This window comes from Cucurbitaria berberidis (genome assembly GCF_010015615.1).
Source record: "Cucurbitaria berberidis CBS 394.84 unplaced genomic scaffold K460scaffold_2, whole genome shotgun sequence".
Taxonomy (NCBI): Eukaryota; Fungi; Ascomycota; class Dothideomycetes; order Pleosporales; family Cucurbitariaceae; genus Cucurbitaria; species Cucurbitaria berberidis.
Genome location: NW_024468936.1, coordinates 5765622 through 5780398, shown reverse-complemented (window position 1 = coordinate 5780398; position 14777 = coordinate 5765622). Strand labels below are relative to the sequence as shown.

Here is a 14777-nt window from a genome sequence, read left to right as displayed (position 1 = left end):
TAAAAAGTAATAATGCTGTAAATTCTAAAAGTAGGCTTAGTAAAGTTTTTACCCTTTATTTAAAAAGAATTAAAAAACAAGTTGTAAAATTTAAAAAAAAAAAAAAAAAAAAAATTATTTTTTAATATTTTTAACTTATTTTTTTATATATCTGCTTTTTATACTTCTATAACTGTGCTAAATAATTAATTAACTTTAAAATATTATAAATTTAGATTTTTTTTTTAAGTAACCTTATTTTTTTTAAGCTTTAGTTAGTATGCTTTAGCCTAGTATATATAAAAATAAATTTAGTATATATATTTTTTATATTTATAAGCATTTACTGTGTATATTCTTAAATATACTAATTTATTTTATAGTATTGCTCTTTTTTTACTTATTTTTTTTAGCTAAGTATTTTATTTTTTTAAAATTTTAATACTTATAAGCTTCTTTAATTTATATTAAAAATATTTAAATATTATTTGCTGCCTATTAAAGTAAATGCAAAAAAATTTAATTTAATTTTATTATATTTATATATTTGCTTTTTTATTATTAAAGTAGCTACTAAAGTTACTGCTATTTTTTTAAAAAACTTTAGATACTTTAAAACTTTTTTTACTAAATATTAATAATGCTAGAAAATAGTTTAAACTAAAAATGTAAAAGTTAGTATATTTATAAACTATAATTATAGTTTAGCTATTTATTTATATATTAAAATTTTTAAGTATATTATTTATAAAAGCTAATAAAAAACTTATTTTTATTTATTTTGCTTTTTTCTAATTAAGTATATAAACTTTTTTATTATATAAGTAAAAAATATTAGTACTTTTAAGCTTTTATTTTTAAAATATTAACGCTGCTTTAGTATTATATTTTATTTTTTTATATTAATAATAAAAATAAGTACTATTTTTTTTATTTTAATATTTTAAATATTATAAAAAATAGCATAATATCTACTAGTATAAGTTTAATATTTAAAACTAGCAGTAAATAAAGCTTATATATACGCTGCCTATATTTTTTAAATTAAAGTAAAAATAAGTATTTAAGGCTATATTTTTAATTTTTTTAATTTTTAAATATAGAAACTGCAATATATTCTTTATAGTAAATATAAAATAACTATAAAAAACTATTCTAATAGTAAATAATACAAAAGTTAAAAGTATAAATAATTATTTTTAAAATATTTAATATTTTTAAAAAACTTTGCTAGCTTTTTTAATTTTTTTAAAAAATTTTAAAAAAAAATGCAAGCTTATTTATATTAAAATCTAAATTTTAGTTTTTAAAAATGCGCAGTACCTAAAAAGTATATAAAAAAATAATTATAATTTTAACTATTTTTATTTTTAATATATTTTATATATATTAAGCTTTTTTTTAAAAATTATTATTTATTTTAAATTAACATACTTCTATAACGAGTAGTTAGTTAGGACAAGTAGTTAGTCTCTGCTAAGCCCCTACTAAAACCTACTATTACTTATAGTATATTATAATTATAGTATATTATACTATAGCTAATAGTATATAGTATTAATTTATAATATTTTTTATATTATTTTTATATGTGCGCGCGTTATGCCCTGTTTTATTATAGTATTTATAATACTTTTAAAAAAGCTTACTTGCCTTAGCGCGCGCTTTTTTTTTTACTTTTTTTTTATTACTACGCGCTTTAAATTCTTTTAGAATTATTAATTAAAAACTATTTTTTATTATAAAAGTTTTTTTTTTTATATTTACTTTTTTTTATGCAATTTATATTGCGTAGTAGCTTTATTAGCAGCTTAAAATTTAAAATTTTATTTTTGCATTAATACTATTAAATATACTATTATTTCTGCACTTTTAGTAAATTTTGCAAAAGTATTTACTATTAAAATAGAAAAGCTATTTAAATCTTTTTAAATCTTTTTTTTTAAGAGCGTTAATTGCAACTTAAATTTTAAAATATTATTAAGTATTTTTAATTCTTAAGCACTGTTTTTAATAGTAAGTAATAATAAAATATATAACTAAATATTAAGTTTTAATATTATAGCTTTTAAGTTAAGTAGTACTAAGCCAGCACTTTAAAAGCTTTTTAAAATATTACTTTTTATAATAGCAGTATTAAAAGTAGCTTTAAAGTACAGTAAAAACTTAATTTTAGTAATATAGTTAATACAATTGCGCATTAGGATTTTAGCTTAGTACTTATATACTTTTTTTAAAAAAGTAAAATAGTTTATATTAAGTAGCTATAGCAGGTGCGACAAATACAGAAGCATATAAAAAGTAATAATACTATTTTTTTTATAGTACTAGTAGAACTTAATTAAATTATAGCTTTTTTTTTTTTTTTTAAAAATAGAGGCCTGAGCTGCTGTTGCAGCTATACAATTGTAGTTAAATTCGAATATTGTAGCCTATTAAGGAAAAGCTTCTACGGCTCTAAAAACTTTAATAATTCAGTTAACTATATAGCTAAGTTCAATAAATTGTCTAATTAAATCTAAATTATATTAGAATAAACCTGAATTATACCCGAGTTATATCCTAATTATATCCGAATTATATGCAGTAAACTGAGTTTAAATCCTGCAGTTTCTAATAATAAAAGCTGTATTTTTCTTCTTTTTTGCCAAATTTGGTCACCTACTTAAGTAAAAATCCAAATTTTTGCAGCTTAGTTTTTGTGACCGACCTTAGAGGGCCTCTTTGCCCTCGCCGTAGCTGTCGATAAATTATAGCTTTTATAGCTATTTATAATTAAAAAATAATGCGTGCTAATAGTACGCCTTTTTATATATTTATTAAAGTGCTTTATTTACTTAAGGCTATACTTATTAATTATTTAGCTATTTATAAAAACAGCAATAGCTTAATTTTAAAATAAGCTATTTTTTTTATACTAGGCAAAAAAGTAGTACTTACTTGCAAAAATAATAAAAAGTAAAATTACTTAACTAGCCGCGCTAATACCCTAAATTACTATTATTTATTTTTAATTACTTTACTATACTATTATTGCCTGTTTTTAATAGTTAGAGCTTGTAATAATAGCTTTAGTTAATATTATACTTATTATAAAGCCTGTTTTATTAAAATTATAAATATTTTTATTTATAATACTATACTTTACTTTTATATTTTATACTAGCTAAAATTAGTTTTATATAGCATTAGGATTTTCGCAAAAAAAAATTTTATAATTATATTTTTAATTAAATTTTATTTTAAGCTTAGGCTAGCGTTTAATAAATATATTAATTTATTTTAAACTAATTAAATTTTAGTAATGCTTAATAAATAAAAAATTAGCTATATTTTTAATTTTAATAAGCTTAGGCAGGTATCTTCTTATAGCAAAATTAAATATATAATTAATAATTTTTTTTTTTTTATTATAGTAAGCTTTATTAAATTGGGCGTGCAGTTGCATTAAAAAGTAGTTCTAGTAAGTTATTTTTTAAATATTAATTTAAATACGTTATAGTATTTTACAGTATAATAAATTAAAAAATTTGCATTTTATTTAATAGCTTAAATTATATTTTATATTTAATATTTTTTTTAAGCTAATAACACGTTATTATATTAATCTATTACAATATACTATAAGCAATAGTAAGTTTTAGTAAAAGCTTGGCAGAGACTAACTACTTGTCCTAACCAACTATTTGTTATAGAAGTATGTTATAAAATAAATATTTTTATTTACTTTTGCACTCTTATTATTTTTAAAATTTTTAGTATAAAATTATATAATAAAAAAATAATTTATTTTTAAAAATTATACAGCACGCTAATATTTATTTAAAACTAGCTTTTTACTAGTAAGCGCAAGGAGGCGCAGCTAAAGTCTTACCCTTGCCCCCCTAATTCAGCTTCTGAGCACCGACAGCACCGACCCCACGGGAAGCTGCAGAAGGCCGGAACGGGAAGCGGCAGCGGGCCTGACAGCTCCGCACGCCCCTGATTAACACCCCAATACCTGTAAACCAATTGTGTCTGCCGCTTTGCATCATCACAGTAAGCACATATCGCGGAAAACAACTGTTTCCAAGTATTGCTGCACTCTCTTGTCCTAATCGTCCTATCACCATGTAGGCATCTCTTTCCCCTGCCGGTTAACAACCTTGAAAAAAGAGTTTGTGTTTAAATTTGGGATTGAACCGAGTCAGTGTGACAGGATCACGCCAAATTAGCACCTCTAACGTCCCGCCTTCTTCAACGACCTCGTAAGAACGGGGATGCGGGAGACGCCCCCGCTTCTTTAGAGTCCGCCTGTTGATACATGTCGCATGTCGCATGCCGCATGCCGCATGCGCTGCCGCTATCAACAACCTAATGCCCCTAGAAGTCGGTTATAACAAGTAGCCCACTTCTTCAATACTCCTTTTTTCATGATTCTCGACCCCTAATACTTGGCCTTCTGCTCCCAGTTCTATTCGTCATGGCTATCATAACGCCAGCTACCATTTGCATCTTTCTCGCTATTGGAACCCTGTATGTGATCAAGTGGCGCTTACAGGGGAAGCATGCTCGACCCCTACCGCCGGGACCCAAGGGAATTCCACTCCTTGGTAATGTGAATGATATGCCTAAACCCGGCATGCTTGAGTGTCATCACTGGCTACAGCACAAAGATCTCTATGGCCCAATTAGTTCGGTTACTGTGTTGGGCCAGACGTTCGTCATTATTAATGACCCCGAAATTGCTTTTGAACTCCTGAGAGACCGCTCGGCGATCCACTCGTCGCGGCCAGGTCAGGTTTTCAGTGGTGAGATGTAGGTCTAAGCTTAGACTCGGCCATGAGCCGACATGTAGGCGTGTAAAATGTTAACCAGGCGTCTAGGGTGGGTTGGCGACACGCAACTGCTATGAGTCCTTACTCGGAGACTTGGAAGATTCACAGGAAGAACATCACCAAGATCGCTAGCACTAATGTCTCCATCTCGGTTTTCGATCGCGTCCAAGAGGTCGAGTCCGTCCATTTCCTACTCAACCTCTTAGACTCCCCAGACAAATTGTTCGATCATATTCGAAAGGAGGCTGGCAGTGTAATCCTTAAGATTACATACGGTTATACGACCGTTGCTCACGGCAATGATCCCCTCGTTGATTTGGCTGGCAAAACCATGGAGCAGTTCGCTGAAGCTACTGTTCCAGGCAAGTGGATGGTTGATCTCCTGCCTTTCTGTAAGTCTCTTTGATTGAGTACTAGAGACCGCATCTAACTGGAACAAGTGAGATATCTACCAGACTGGTTCCCGGGAACTGCATTCAAGGGTACGGCGAGGCAGATGAAAATTCAACTGAAGAAGTGTGTCGAGCAACCGTATCAGTTCGTCAAACAGCAGATGCGGGAGAAGAAGCATCCAAATTCGTTCCTGTCTCAATGCATTGACGATATCGGCACCGATCCAGAGATGGAGTTCGTTCACAAGTGGGCCGCACTCGCCCTCTACCTCGGTGGTGCTGATACAGTAAGCCCAATATACTGGCACCAAATCCGAGATCGTACGGCTAACACGTTCACAGACCGTCTCTTCTACAATGACCTTCTTTCTCGCCATATCTATTTTTCCGGAAGTTCAAAAAAAAGCTCAAGAAGAACTTGACCGTGTGATTGGTAATAGCCGTCTCCCAGTGAGCGCAGATCGCGAATCTCTCCCCTACATTGAAGCCGTCATGAAAGAGACTCATCGCTGGCACCTTGTCTTGCCTATGGGTCTTCCGCACTCTAGCGTAGAGGAGGATATCTGCCGCGGATATCGTATTCCAAAAGGCGCGATCCTCCTGCCTAATAACTGGCACTTCACACACGACCCGACAGTTTATCCTGAGCCTATGACCTTCCGACCGGAGCGCTATCTTGAGACGTCCACCCACAAGCCTGAGCCCGATCCGCGAAAGTTTATCTTCGGCTATGGCCGACGTATCTGTCCAGGTCGATATGTAGCAGACAACGCTCTGTTTATTACGATTGCGCAGTCCCTCGCTGTTTTTAATGTCAACAAGTCCGTTGAAAACGGTAAAACCATAGAGCCGGAGGTCAAATTCGAGCCTGGGGCTATCAGTCACCCAAAGCCGTATCGGTGTTCGATTACACCAAGATCTAAGGCGCATGAGGAGTTGATCAGGGCATCGGAGCAGGATTATCCGTTCGAAGAAAGCAATGCGAAGGAGTTGGAAAATAGCAAGTGGTAGACTGGAGAGATAACGTCGAAGGTGGGGGGGGGGGGGATTTACGCGTAACTACTTCCGGCGCTAAATTAGATTTTTGTGGTTCGAAACGAACTAACACCCTCCCATGTCAAGGTCAAGTTTGTATTGAGAGCTTTGAAAGTTCCCGTTGCTAGTGTAACAAAATGCCAAGCTTTATCTTCCTTTAGCAATTCGGTCCTAACATTACAAGAGGATTTTTCTATCAACCAACTAAAAACGTAACTTGTATATACTCAAGCTTCTTTCTCTATAGTTTTAGATATCCCTTTTTACATGTCAAAGCTACCCAGGCAGTTGTTCATTATCACATGATTTTCACAACGCCTTCGCGACACAGCCTCAGCGTGCAGGGGTCTAGACACAGCCCCCTTTTGATCTCCTCATCTCAGCCACCGAACTTCCATCTGCACATTTCCCTTGACAATGAATGCCTACAGATGTACACTCAAGCTTGCGCACAATTAATACCTCATAATGGCAGAGATCCTTGGCCTCGCAGCTAGCGTCATCCAGATCGCCGGCGCAGGCGCTAAGCTCTCGACAGCTTTGTACAACTTCACCAGTTCAGCAGCCCGCGCAGACCAAGAGATCAGAGATATTGCCGGCGATGTAGAACTTACATCAAATGCGCTTGAGAGCGTCGGGGAAGTATTTGAAACAGAAGATGCCAAATCCATTGTGTCGAAGAAGGCAATCCAGGATGCGAATCAAATCATCAAGCGATGCGAAGAAGTGTTCAATGAGGTCTCGCAGATGATTGAGAAGAGGACAAAAGTGGGAAAGGACGGAAAGAAGAGCTTGAGTATAATGGGCAAGCTGTCTTGGCCGATGAGAGAGCAAAGAGTGGAATTGAATCGGAAAAGACTAGAAAGCTTGAAACACAGCCTTATTTTGTTTCTACATGTGCTACAGCTCGCGCAAGGGCAGGTTCGAGGGTATGCGCATGCTACGTCATCAAGAATATTACCCTTGCTGATGATACTCACAGAAAGGTGGAAAAAACCGCCGTGGAAGAAGAACGCGAGAAGATTCGTGAGCTTCACCAGCGGCAGCAGGACTCGCTGAAGAGCCTGCAAGCTTTAGAGTACAAGTTCTGTCGAATTGCATTAGATGAGAAGGAAACACTCCCAGGATCCAATACGACTTCACGGGAATCGACATTTAATATGTTACTCAAAGCTGAGCCTGTGGGACTACTACCATTTGGCGAAACAACCACTCGAACAGACACAGACACGACTATGGTTACGGACGAAAGATCAATATCAGATGATACAGAGATATCTGATAGTGATGCGACAGCTACTGACTACGATGATGAGCATATCTCAACAGAAGAACTTGCAAATTGCGCGAAGCATGTGCATAAGTTGCTGAAACGCATCACCGAACTTCAGCAAAAGTCCGAGAGCAGTCAAAAGCCCGCTTTACATCAGAAGAAACAAGTGCACAAGATGTACCGACGATTTTGCCGTCAATTCGAATCGCAAATCATTGGTACTCCTATCCTTCCTCCGCCAGTATTCGAACCCTTGAAGGTACAATCCCCTACGATGAATTTTGCCGACTATGCAGATGCATCAGATGAAAGAAAGCTCGGAGAGCTCTCTACATATCGTAAAAGCGGTGTTGCAACACAAAGAAGGAGACAGGGACCTCTCACAGAGGCACATAGAAACAGAGCGCATAGGATGCGGTGCATAAGGGCCTGTACCAACTGTAAAGAACTTAAGCTCAAGGTAAGTGAAGTTTTGAGAACCTCACAGGGTTTTACTTACATCGTGCAGTGTGATTCCAACACACCTTGCAGCTCCTGTCTTAGGCTGCATGCCCAACAAACCTACACCCCTTATCAGGACTGTAGTAGGGGCATTGAGATCACCGGAGACGCTTTTATACTCCCAAGAGATAATAAAGAGCCTAATCTATCTCTGGTTGGCAATAATGAACAATGGCTGCCTCCAGACGCAGGCCAAACATATGGCTCCGCTGATGACATTATGTTTGAGACAGGTAATACGACACAGCCTCGAAACGCTGTAGCCAACCCTTTTGCACAACAACGCCCATCTGTAAACAATCTACCTGAGGGTATGGATGCTAGGAATACGGGTCGAAGGAAGAGAAAAGTCGCATCCGATGCATTGACACCCGAATCTGCTCCGAGAAAGCGGCGATCAACACATACCAACATAGAGAGGTCTATAACGGATTCTGTTCCACTGATGGACCACTTTGTACAAGAGCGTTCTGAGACCGAGGAATTTGGAATTGAAGAAAAGGATGATATTGTCGATGTGCTACTTGAGCAGTGGACAGTACTGGTACCCTGAGATGATCCTTCGCACCTCTTGGAAATAGAATCATCGTCTAGTCCATCTTGACGATATCAGCTCGAATTTGCATACCTCTGAGCACCCGGAATCCGATGTAATGACCTCTTACATTTCTTTTCGGGTTGTTGATTCACTCCACATCCAAGGTGAGAAGCTCGCAGTTACTTCGGTCATCATACTCGACATTCGGATAGGGCTCAAACTCAACCCTTTTGAAACAAACCAAAATCGGCATTTCTTCAGACTCCGAGCGATTGCCCATTGACGGCGATCATCTATATCGTGTCAGCTCAGACTGTCGCCAAGAGGCTTCCCATGCACATCCCCCGCACTTCCTATACTTGGCAGTCTCGCTCCCCAGAACAACGAAGGGACTGAATCCTAAATACTACAAGGGTGTTCACACGCTAAGTCGTATCCTGGTATTTTTAATCCAATTGGACGGTCTGCATGATCTGAGATTGAAACTCTTATTTGCTCGTCAAGATTGGATACCCGTTGGCATGATGACACCCTGTACACCCCAATCCTTCAGATGGGAACGTGCGCTTAACGGCTACTGTTACCCCCGTTATTACATAAGGCGTGAATTTCTTCTGCAAGATCATATTTTGATCCCTCATCTCTGACGGACTCCAGGCCCGTTTAACGGTGGACGTACAGCAACCTCCTCCAACTATCAACATGGCATTAGAAGAGAAGAATTCAACCATGGAGAGAAGTTCCATCTTTGAAGAGACGGGGCCTGAGAAGGTACCGTGGGCTTCATCCCCAGAATACTTACACGTATCCATGAAAGCTGGTCTGAACCAGGAGGACGCGCAATTTCTCCACGAAATATCTAAAGACGAACAGAACAAGATCTTTCACAAAGTTGATTGGAGACTATGTCCCATGCTAGCAGTCTTGTACCTCATATCGCACTTGGATCGGTAAGTGAAGCCCAATTCGCCAGATGTATCAACTGACTAACCTAAACCTAGGGCAAATATCGGGTACGTCCATCGTTGATCGTGCCATCCTCGCACAGAATCAGGCTGATGGACATACAGAAACGCTAAAATTGAAGGCTTGGAGAAAACGCTCAACATGACCGGAACAGACTACAACGTCGCCCTCATGGTCTTCTTTATCCCATACGTCCTTTGCGAAATACCCTCCAACATGCTGCTCTCCCGGTTCTCTAAGCCGTCCGTATACATGGGCGTCCTGATCCTCTGCTGGGGTATCGTCATGACGTGCATGGGCGTAGTGCAGAGTTTCGGTGGCCTCTGCGTTACACGCTTTCTTTTGGGGTTCTTTGAGGCCGGCTTCTTCCCCGGTGCGATTTACCTCGTTGGGCAATGGTATCCACCTGAGCGCACGCAGTTTCGTATGGCATTGTTTTATTGTGCGAGTGCAGCTAGTGGAGCTTTCTCGGGCTTGCTGGCGGCAGGCATTGCAAAGATGAACGGTATGTTGTGTTAACTGTGACTGAGCGGAGCCTGCTGATGTAGAAAAGGTGTGGGTAACTATGAAGGCTGGCGTTGGATCTTCATCATCGAAGGCATCGCTACTGTTTTTATGGGCGTCGCTGTATTCTGGCTCCTTCCGGACTCGCCAGAGCATGCAGCTGGTCGGTGGCTAACGCACGATGAAGCCCGGTTTTTGCGACTAAATCATATCGTAACGCGTGGCATGGCGACCAAAAAGAAGGTCAACCCTGACGGCAAAAAGGAAAGAGTCAAGTGGAGTCTTTTTGGCCAGGTCGCAAAGGACTGGCAGATCTACCTTCAAGCCATGATCTTCGCATCGAACGCGGTGCCAAACTATGGCTTGAAGTTTACGATGCCCCAGATTCTGAAGAATAGTGAGTGCTCCGTCTAAGAAGGGAAGCCACGCTTACTCACTGAGGTTTATAGTGGGCTTCACTTCCACCAACGCGCAGCTGATGACCGCACCGCCGTACGCCTGTGGCGCCATCTCCGCACTTCTCTCCGCCCTCTTAGCTGACCGGTATACGTGGCGCATGCCATTTATCGCGGGTGCACAGGCCCTGCTAATCATCGCATACGCCATCCTTTTTGCCAAAGCCGAGGCCATCAAAGACAATGTAGCGCTCTGCTACTTTGCTGTCCACGTTGCCTGCGTTGGCATATACCCGATCTTGCCAGGATGCAATGCTTGGACAATTAACAACCTTGCTGGCCCTGAGAAGCGAGCAGTTGGGTACGTATGCTCAGTGCCTTACTCGCCTGAACATTACTTACAGGTTTTAGCATTGCGACTATGATATGTATAGGAAACCTAGGCGGAATTGTAGGCTCCTTCATCTACCAAGAACGCGAGTCTCCCAGATACCCCACTGGTTTTGGAACCTCTCTCTCCTTCGCTGCTGCGGGAATGCTGTGTGCGTTTACGCTCGAGTACCTTTTCTGGAAGATCAATAGCAAGAACGCTGAGAAGACGGAAGACGAGTGGCGGGCCATCTACACGGAAGGGCAGTTGGAGAAGATGGGGGACCGAAGCCCATTATTCAAGTATCATCTTTGAGAAACAAGTCCTCTAGAACAATCTGCTGTTTCGAATACTCGATATCAGCACAGGCTAGAGGGTTTTCCATAACACTATTTCCAATAGACTTCATCACCTCTTCTCCTACTGACCATATCCCTAACATCACTAAGCCTTGGCAAAATTTAGAAAGCTACATCAGCTTGAGCGAAGATTTTGCTCGGATAGTGCAAGGGGGCTATACACATTCATCATACTATACCCTTACCCTCCTTCACTAGAGCAATACCCATCTCTGTCAGCTTGAACTTCTGGATCTTCCCGCTTGCAGTCTTAGGATACGTATCTACCCAAAAGACATACTTTGGCACTATCACTCTACTGTCAGCACTGATTCTTATACCTTTTGCTTTCAGGACAAAGCACAAACTCACCGAGATGATTGCTTAACTTTTCCCGCACCCAACTGCGAATGTCATGCGCAGAGACATTTCCCTCATCGCCTGATTGCTTGACAATGAATGCCGCAACTACCTCTCCATACCGATGATCCGGCAACCCTACCACGCTGACTTCACTAACCGCCGGATGCCCAAAAAGACAGTTTTCAACCTCTAGGGGATGAATGTTTTCTCCACCTCTGATGATGAGGTCTTTGATCCTACCCGTGATCTTCACATAGCCCTCTTCGTCCATGGACGCTTCATCGCCAGTGTGCATCCAGAGCACGCCATCTTCATCTGGGACTAGAGATTCGCGTGTCTTCGCTTCGTCATCCCAATACCCTTTCATCAAGAGGTAGCCAGATACAGCGAGTTCACCACGTTGGTTTACATCAAGAATGCGAGACCAGTCCGAGGGATCGACGACTTTGGCCTTGACGTGCGGGAGGAGCCGTCCGACGCTGTCTGTGCGCTTTTCCATTGGGTCATCAGTTGTAGTCATGCAAGAGACAGGACTAGTTTCCGTCATGCCGTAGCAGATGGTAAGCTCTGTCAAGTTGAGTTTCTTGTGCAGCTTTCGCATGAGCTCCGAGGGAATCGACGAGCCTGCTGCAATACCGGTTCGCAGATACTGGAAGCCGTCATGCGGCACGGCGCCATGGGCGAGTAGATCGAGTTCAGCGACAAACATGGTAGGGACACCGTAGAGGGCTGTGCATTTGTGTTCGCGGACCGCTTCGAGGGTAGCTAGTGGATCGAAGGCTTCTTTAGGAAACACAATTGCACTGCCGTGGGTTGCTGTAGCCATGTACCCAAGGATGCATCCAAAGCAGCTTATGTTGTTAGCCGTCTTCTTGCTATATATGAAGTGGAAACGTACTGAAACAGCGGCGGCGGACAGCATACAACATCATCTGGTGTAAGCAGCATCCTATCTCCAATATTGTTCCCATTGTTCAAGATACTCCTATGGGTCAAGCACGCTGCCTTTGGCATGCTTGTCGTACCGGAAGTAAACTGAATATTTGCAATCTCATTCTGATCTAATCTCAGATTCTCCAGCGCACTCCCGCTGCCGCCATCTTCAGCCAGGTTCTCATATCTCTGTATGCTCTTGTAATCATCCAGATCCACCCGTCCCTGCGCGTTATTCACCAACACAACGTTCTGGAGCGAGGGCACGAGTTCGGACTCGAGAGCTGAAGCTGAGAGGTTGGGTACGAGATGTGTGAGGAGAGGGATATTGGAACGCGGATCTTTCCGGGGGATATTTGTTTCGGCACCGATGATCAGGTGGGAGGCGGAAAGATGGTTGAGTGCGGAGAGGACTTGCGGCGCGTTGAAGGCCGGATTTAATGGTACCTGCAGGATAGGTTAGTTTCAGTGGCTCAACCTTGACGATGTATATTACATACTAATACTGCCCCAAGCTTGAACAGCGCATATGTAGTCTTGTAATACATTAGCTTATGTCTCTTGAAGCCCGTCCTGAGATGGTGTACCGTAGCGAACTCGACATTATTCCCCAACGACACGGCAACTCTATCGCCCTTCTTCACACCAAGCTTCTGCAGTCCTCGGGCTAGGGCATTCGAGTCGCGGTCGAGGGTTTCGTAGGTAAGGGTTATTTGCTGGTGGTGGGATATCACCCTGATGTAGCTTCAGTCGAGCTTCACATATAGGCGTCTTAGGGTGCACTGACGCGTTACGGTCCCCATACTGCCTGACAACACCCGCAAAGTGTTGTGGAACGGTTTGCTCCAGGAGCGGAGGCTATCACACCTGTCAGTCATGGCGACTGGCAGTTGTGAAAGCTGGGGTACACACCTCATTCGACCCCACAGCGAATGCTTTGGTTAGAAGGCCGCGACATGGGCTGGAGGGAAGCAAAGGAAATCTAGTAGAGCGTGCGAGAACAGTCCGCAGCATCTTCACATCGACACCGCAAGACGATGGAGGACCTATGTCCGAGCATCTTTCTTGTGTGCTTGGAGAGATGTTGTGCCAGGCGCCTCGGTCGCGGCTCAAGGTCAAAGTACCCGTTACGTATGCGGGGTAGCTCCGCCTACGCAAGCAAGCCTCATTACCGGGGGCCCTACGGCGTGCTTCACATAAGTAATACCTATTGCAACTAGGCAATGTATAATGTTCTTCTCTGTCTCAAGCCTCCAAGATAAGAAGAGGCCATGTGCATCCCGTGTTCAGAAGGCGGACAACCGTTGGCCGTTATCGCTACCGAAGAAATAGCGGAACTGAGTTCCGCAAGCCGTATATCCGCTTCCTCGGCCTCTGCCTTCACAACTCATGTACGGCGCGCTGTCAACCCTGACTCGGCCTATTCTACCACAGCTACGGTCACGTACCATCTTGGCAACCTCACTCCATCGAGCCTTCGTAGCATTCCCATCAGCCAGGATGCGCGTCCCTTACGCCCCCAGCGAGCCCCAGACCGAGGAAGCTCGACCTGTATATGAACGCATCGCAGAACGACGCAAGCCTCGCCCACTCATCCCCCTCGATCTCGCCCTCCTCCATAACCCCGCCGTGGCAGATGGCTGGAACTCGTTCATTGGCGCCATACGCACCAAAACCAGTGTGCCAGAAGGCTTGAGAGAACTTGCCATTTCACGCGTCGCTGTACTCAACAAAGCCGTGCATGAGTGGGACATCCACGCCGCGCTCGCTGTAAAAGCCGGTATCTCGAGAGACGCTATGCAACTTGTCTTCGATCTGCCGGTCACGAAGAAGGGCTTGGTGGAGAGTAACGACACGCTGGGGTTCGCTGAGGACGAGTATGCAGTGCTGAGTTATACAGATCAGATGACAATCGGCGTGGAGGTGGAGGACGCTGTTGCAAAAAAGCTGAAGGGATTCTTGAGCGACAAGCAGATAGTGGAGCTGACGACTACCATTGCGGCGTACAACTGTGTCTCGAGAGTTCTGGTGGCCCTAGACGTGGGGGAGAACAACGGTAACGACATGAAGAAGGTCAAAGATCTGTGAATAGCGGCCAAATGACATGTGGATCCATGAGAGAGATCATGCACCCAACAATAGTAATTTGCAGGCGACTAGCAAAGACTTTGCTACCAGCTAGAGATGATGCTTCTCGGGTACTTGCGTCTTCCCCAGATCTCAGCGCGTCACCGCTCTTGCCCTGTGCGCTCCCCGCAACTCCAAAGGGAAGGAGCCTCGGTCGTTCAGCCGGCGCAAACCGAACTTGTCTTAACAAACACCTCTACCCTCTTCCTTCTGTGCTCTCTCCAAATTTTGTAGAATCTACAATCC

General features: G+C 41.5%; 5 protein-coding genes across 5 annotated transcripts; 4 read left to right on the top strand and 1 right to left on the bottom strand.

The window, feature by feature from the left end:
- The first annotated feature begins 4030 nt into the window (after window positions 1–4030).
- K460DRAFT_330713 (O-methylsterigmatocystin oxidoreductase) lies at window positions 4031–6235 on the top strand. The gene is made up of 4 exons (XM_040930783.1): window positions 4031–4776; window positions 4845–5188; window positions 5237–5475; window positions 5531–6235. Exons 1-4 carry the CDS (start codon window positions 4442–4444, stop codon window positions 6197–6199), a joined length of 1587 nt encoding a protein of 528 aa, XP_040791656.1. The 5' UTR covers window positions 4031–4441; the 3' UTR covers window positions 6200–6235.
- A 295-nt stretch (window positions 6236–6530) lies between these two features.
- On the top strand, window positions 6531–8894 carry K460DRAFT_84958 (uncharacterized protein). Its single transcript, XM_040938752.1, has 3 exons — window positions 6531–7152; window positions 7206–7956; window positions 8005–8894. Exons 1-3 carry the CDS (start codon window positions 6692–6694, stop codon window positions 8548–8550), a joined length of 1758 nt encoding a protein of 585 aa, XP_040791655.1. The 5' UTR covers window positions 6531–6691; the 3' UTR covers window positions 8551–8894.
- Window positions 8895–11258, top strand: K460DRAFT_84912 (MFS general substrate transporter). Its single transcript, XM_040938750.1, has 6 exons — window positions 8895–9485; window positions 9537–9548; window positions 9606–10006; window positions 10055–10402; window positions 10455–10761; window positions 10812–11258. Exons 1-6 carry the CDS (start codon window positions 9238–9240, stop codon window positions 11083–11085), a joined length of 1590 nt encoding a protein of 529 aa, XP_040791654.1. The 5' UTR covers window positions 8895–9237; the 3' UTR covers window positions 11086–11258.
- K460DRAFT_84887 (acyl-CoA synthetase/AMP-acid ligase-like protein II) lies at window positions 11192–13558 on the bottom strand. Its single transcript, XM_040938749.1, has 7 exons — window positions 13317–13558; window positions 13192–13262; window positions 12992–13139; window positions 12905–12940; window positions 12370–12851; window positions 11481–12322; window positions 11192–11416 (listed from the first exon to the last, which is right to left on the bottom strand). Exons 1-7 carry the CDS (start codon window positions 13416–13418, stop codon window positions 11298–11300), a joined length of 1800 nt encoding a protein of 599 aa, XP_040791653.1. The 5' UTR covers window positions 13419–13558; the 3' UTR covers window positions 11192–11297.
- Window positions 13559–13753: 195 nt separating this feature from the next.
- K460DRAFT_364999 (4-carboxymuconolactone decarboxylase-like protein) lies at window positions 13754–14743 on the top strand. Its single transcript, XM_040933102.1, has one exon. The coding sequence runs from the start codon at window positions 13794–13796 to the stop codon at window positions 14490–14492; it is 699 nt and encodes a 232-aa protein (XP_040791652.1). The 5' UTR covers window positions 13754–13793; the 3' UTR covers window positions 14493–14743.
- The last annotated feature ends 34 nt before the right edge of the window (window positions 14744–14777 follow it).

Excerpts from the sequence above, each read along its gene's own strand:
- K460DRAFT_330713 (XM_040930783.1), top strand. The coding sequence starts at position 4,442 with ATGGCTATCATAACGCCAGCTACCATTTGCATCTTTCTCGCTATTGGA. Across the intron at positions 5,189-5,236 it reads GGTTGATCTCCTGCCTTTCT|TGAGATATCTACCAGACTGG; the intron begins GTAAGTCTCTTT and ends AACTGGAACAAG. Across the intron at positions 5,476-5,530 it reads ACCTCGGTGGTGCTGATACA|ACCGTCTCTTCTACAATGAC; the intron begins GTAAGCCCAATA and ends ACACGTTCACAG.
- K460DRAFT_84958 (XM_040938752.1), top strand. The coding sequence starts at position 6,692 with ATGGCAGAGATCCTTGGCCTCGCAGCTAGCGTCATCCAGATCGCCGGC. Across the intron at positions 7,153-7,205 it reads GCGCAAGGGCAGGTTCGAGG|AAAGGTGGAAAAAACCGCCG; the intron begins GTATGCGCATGC and ends TGATACTCACAG. Across the intron at positions 7,957-8,004 it reads GTAAAGAACTTAAGCTCAAG|TGTGATTCCAACACACCTTG; the intron begins GTAAGTGAAGTT and ends TACATCGTGCAG.
- K460DRAFT_84912 (XM_040938750.1), top strand. The coding sequence starts at position 9,238 with ATGGCATTAGAAGAGAAGAATTCAACCATGGAGAGAAGTTCCATCTTT. Across the intron at positions 10,007-10,054 it reads AGGCATTGCAAAGATGAACG|GTGTGGGTAACTATGAAGGC; the intron begins GTATGTTGTGTT and ends GATGTAGAAAAG. Across the intron at positions 10,403-10,454 it reads GCCCCAGATTCTGAAGAATA|TGGGCTTCACTTCCACCAAC; the intron begins GTGAGTGCTCCG and ends TGAGGTTTATAG.
- K460DRAFT_84887 (XM_040938749.1), bottom strand. The coding sequence starts at position 13,418 with ATGCTGCGGACTGTTCTCGCACGCTCTACTAGATTTCCTTTGCTTCCC. Across the intron at positions 13,140-13,191 it reads CAGTATGGGGACCGTAACGC|GGTGATATCCCACCACCAGC; the intron begins GTCAGTGCACCC and ends AAGCTACATCAG. Across the intron at positions 11,417-11,480 it reads AAAGTTAAGCAATCATCTCG|TGCCAAAGTATGTCTTTTGG; the intron begins GTGAGTTTGTGC and ends GTAGAGTGATAG.
- K460DRAFT_364999 (XM_040933102.1), top strand. The coding sequence starts at position 13,794 with ATGTACGGCGCGCTGTCAACCCTGACTCGGCCTATTCTACCACAGCTA.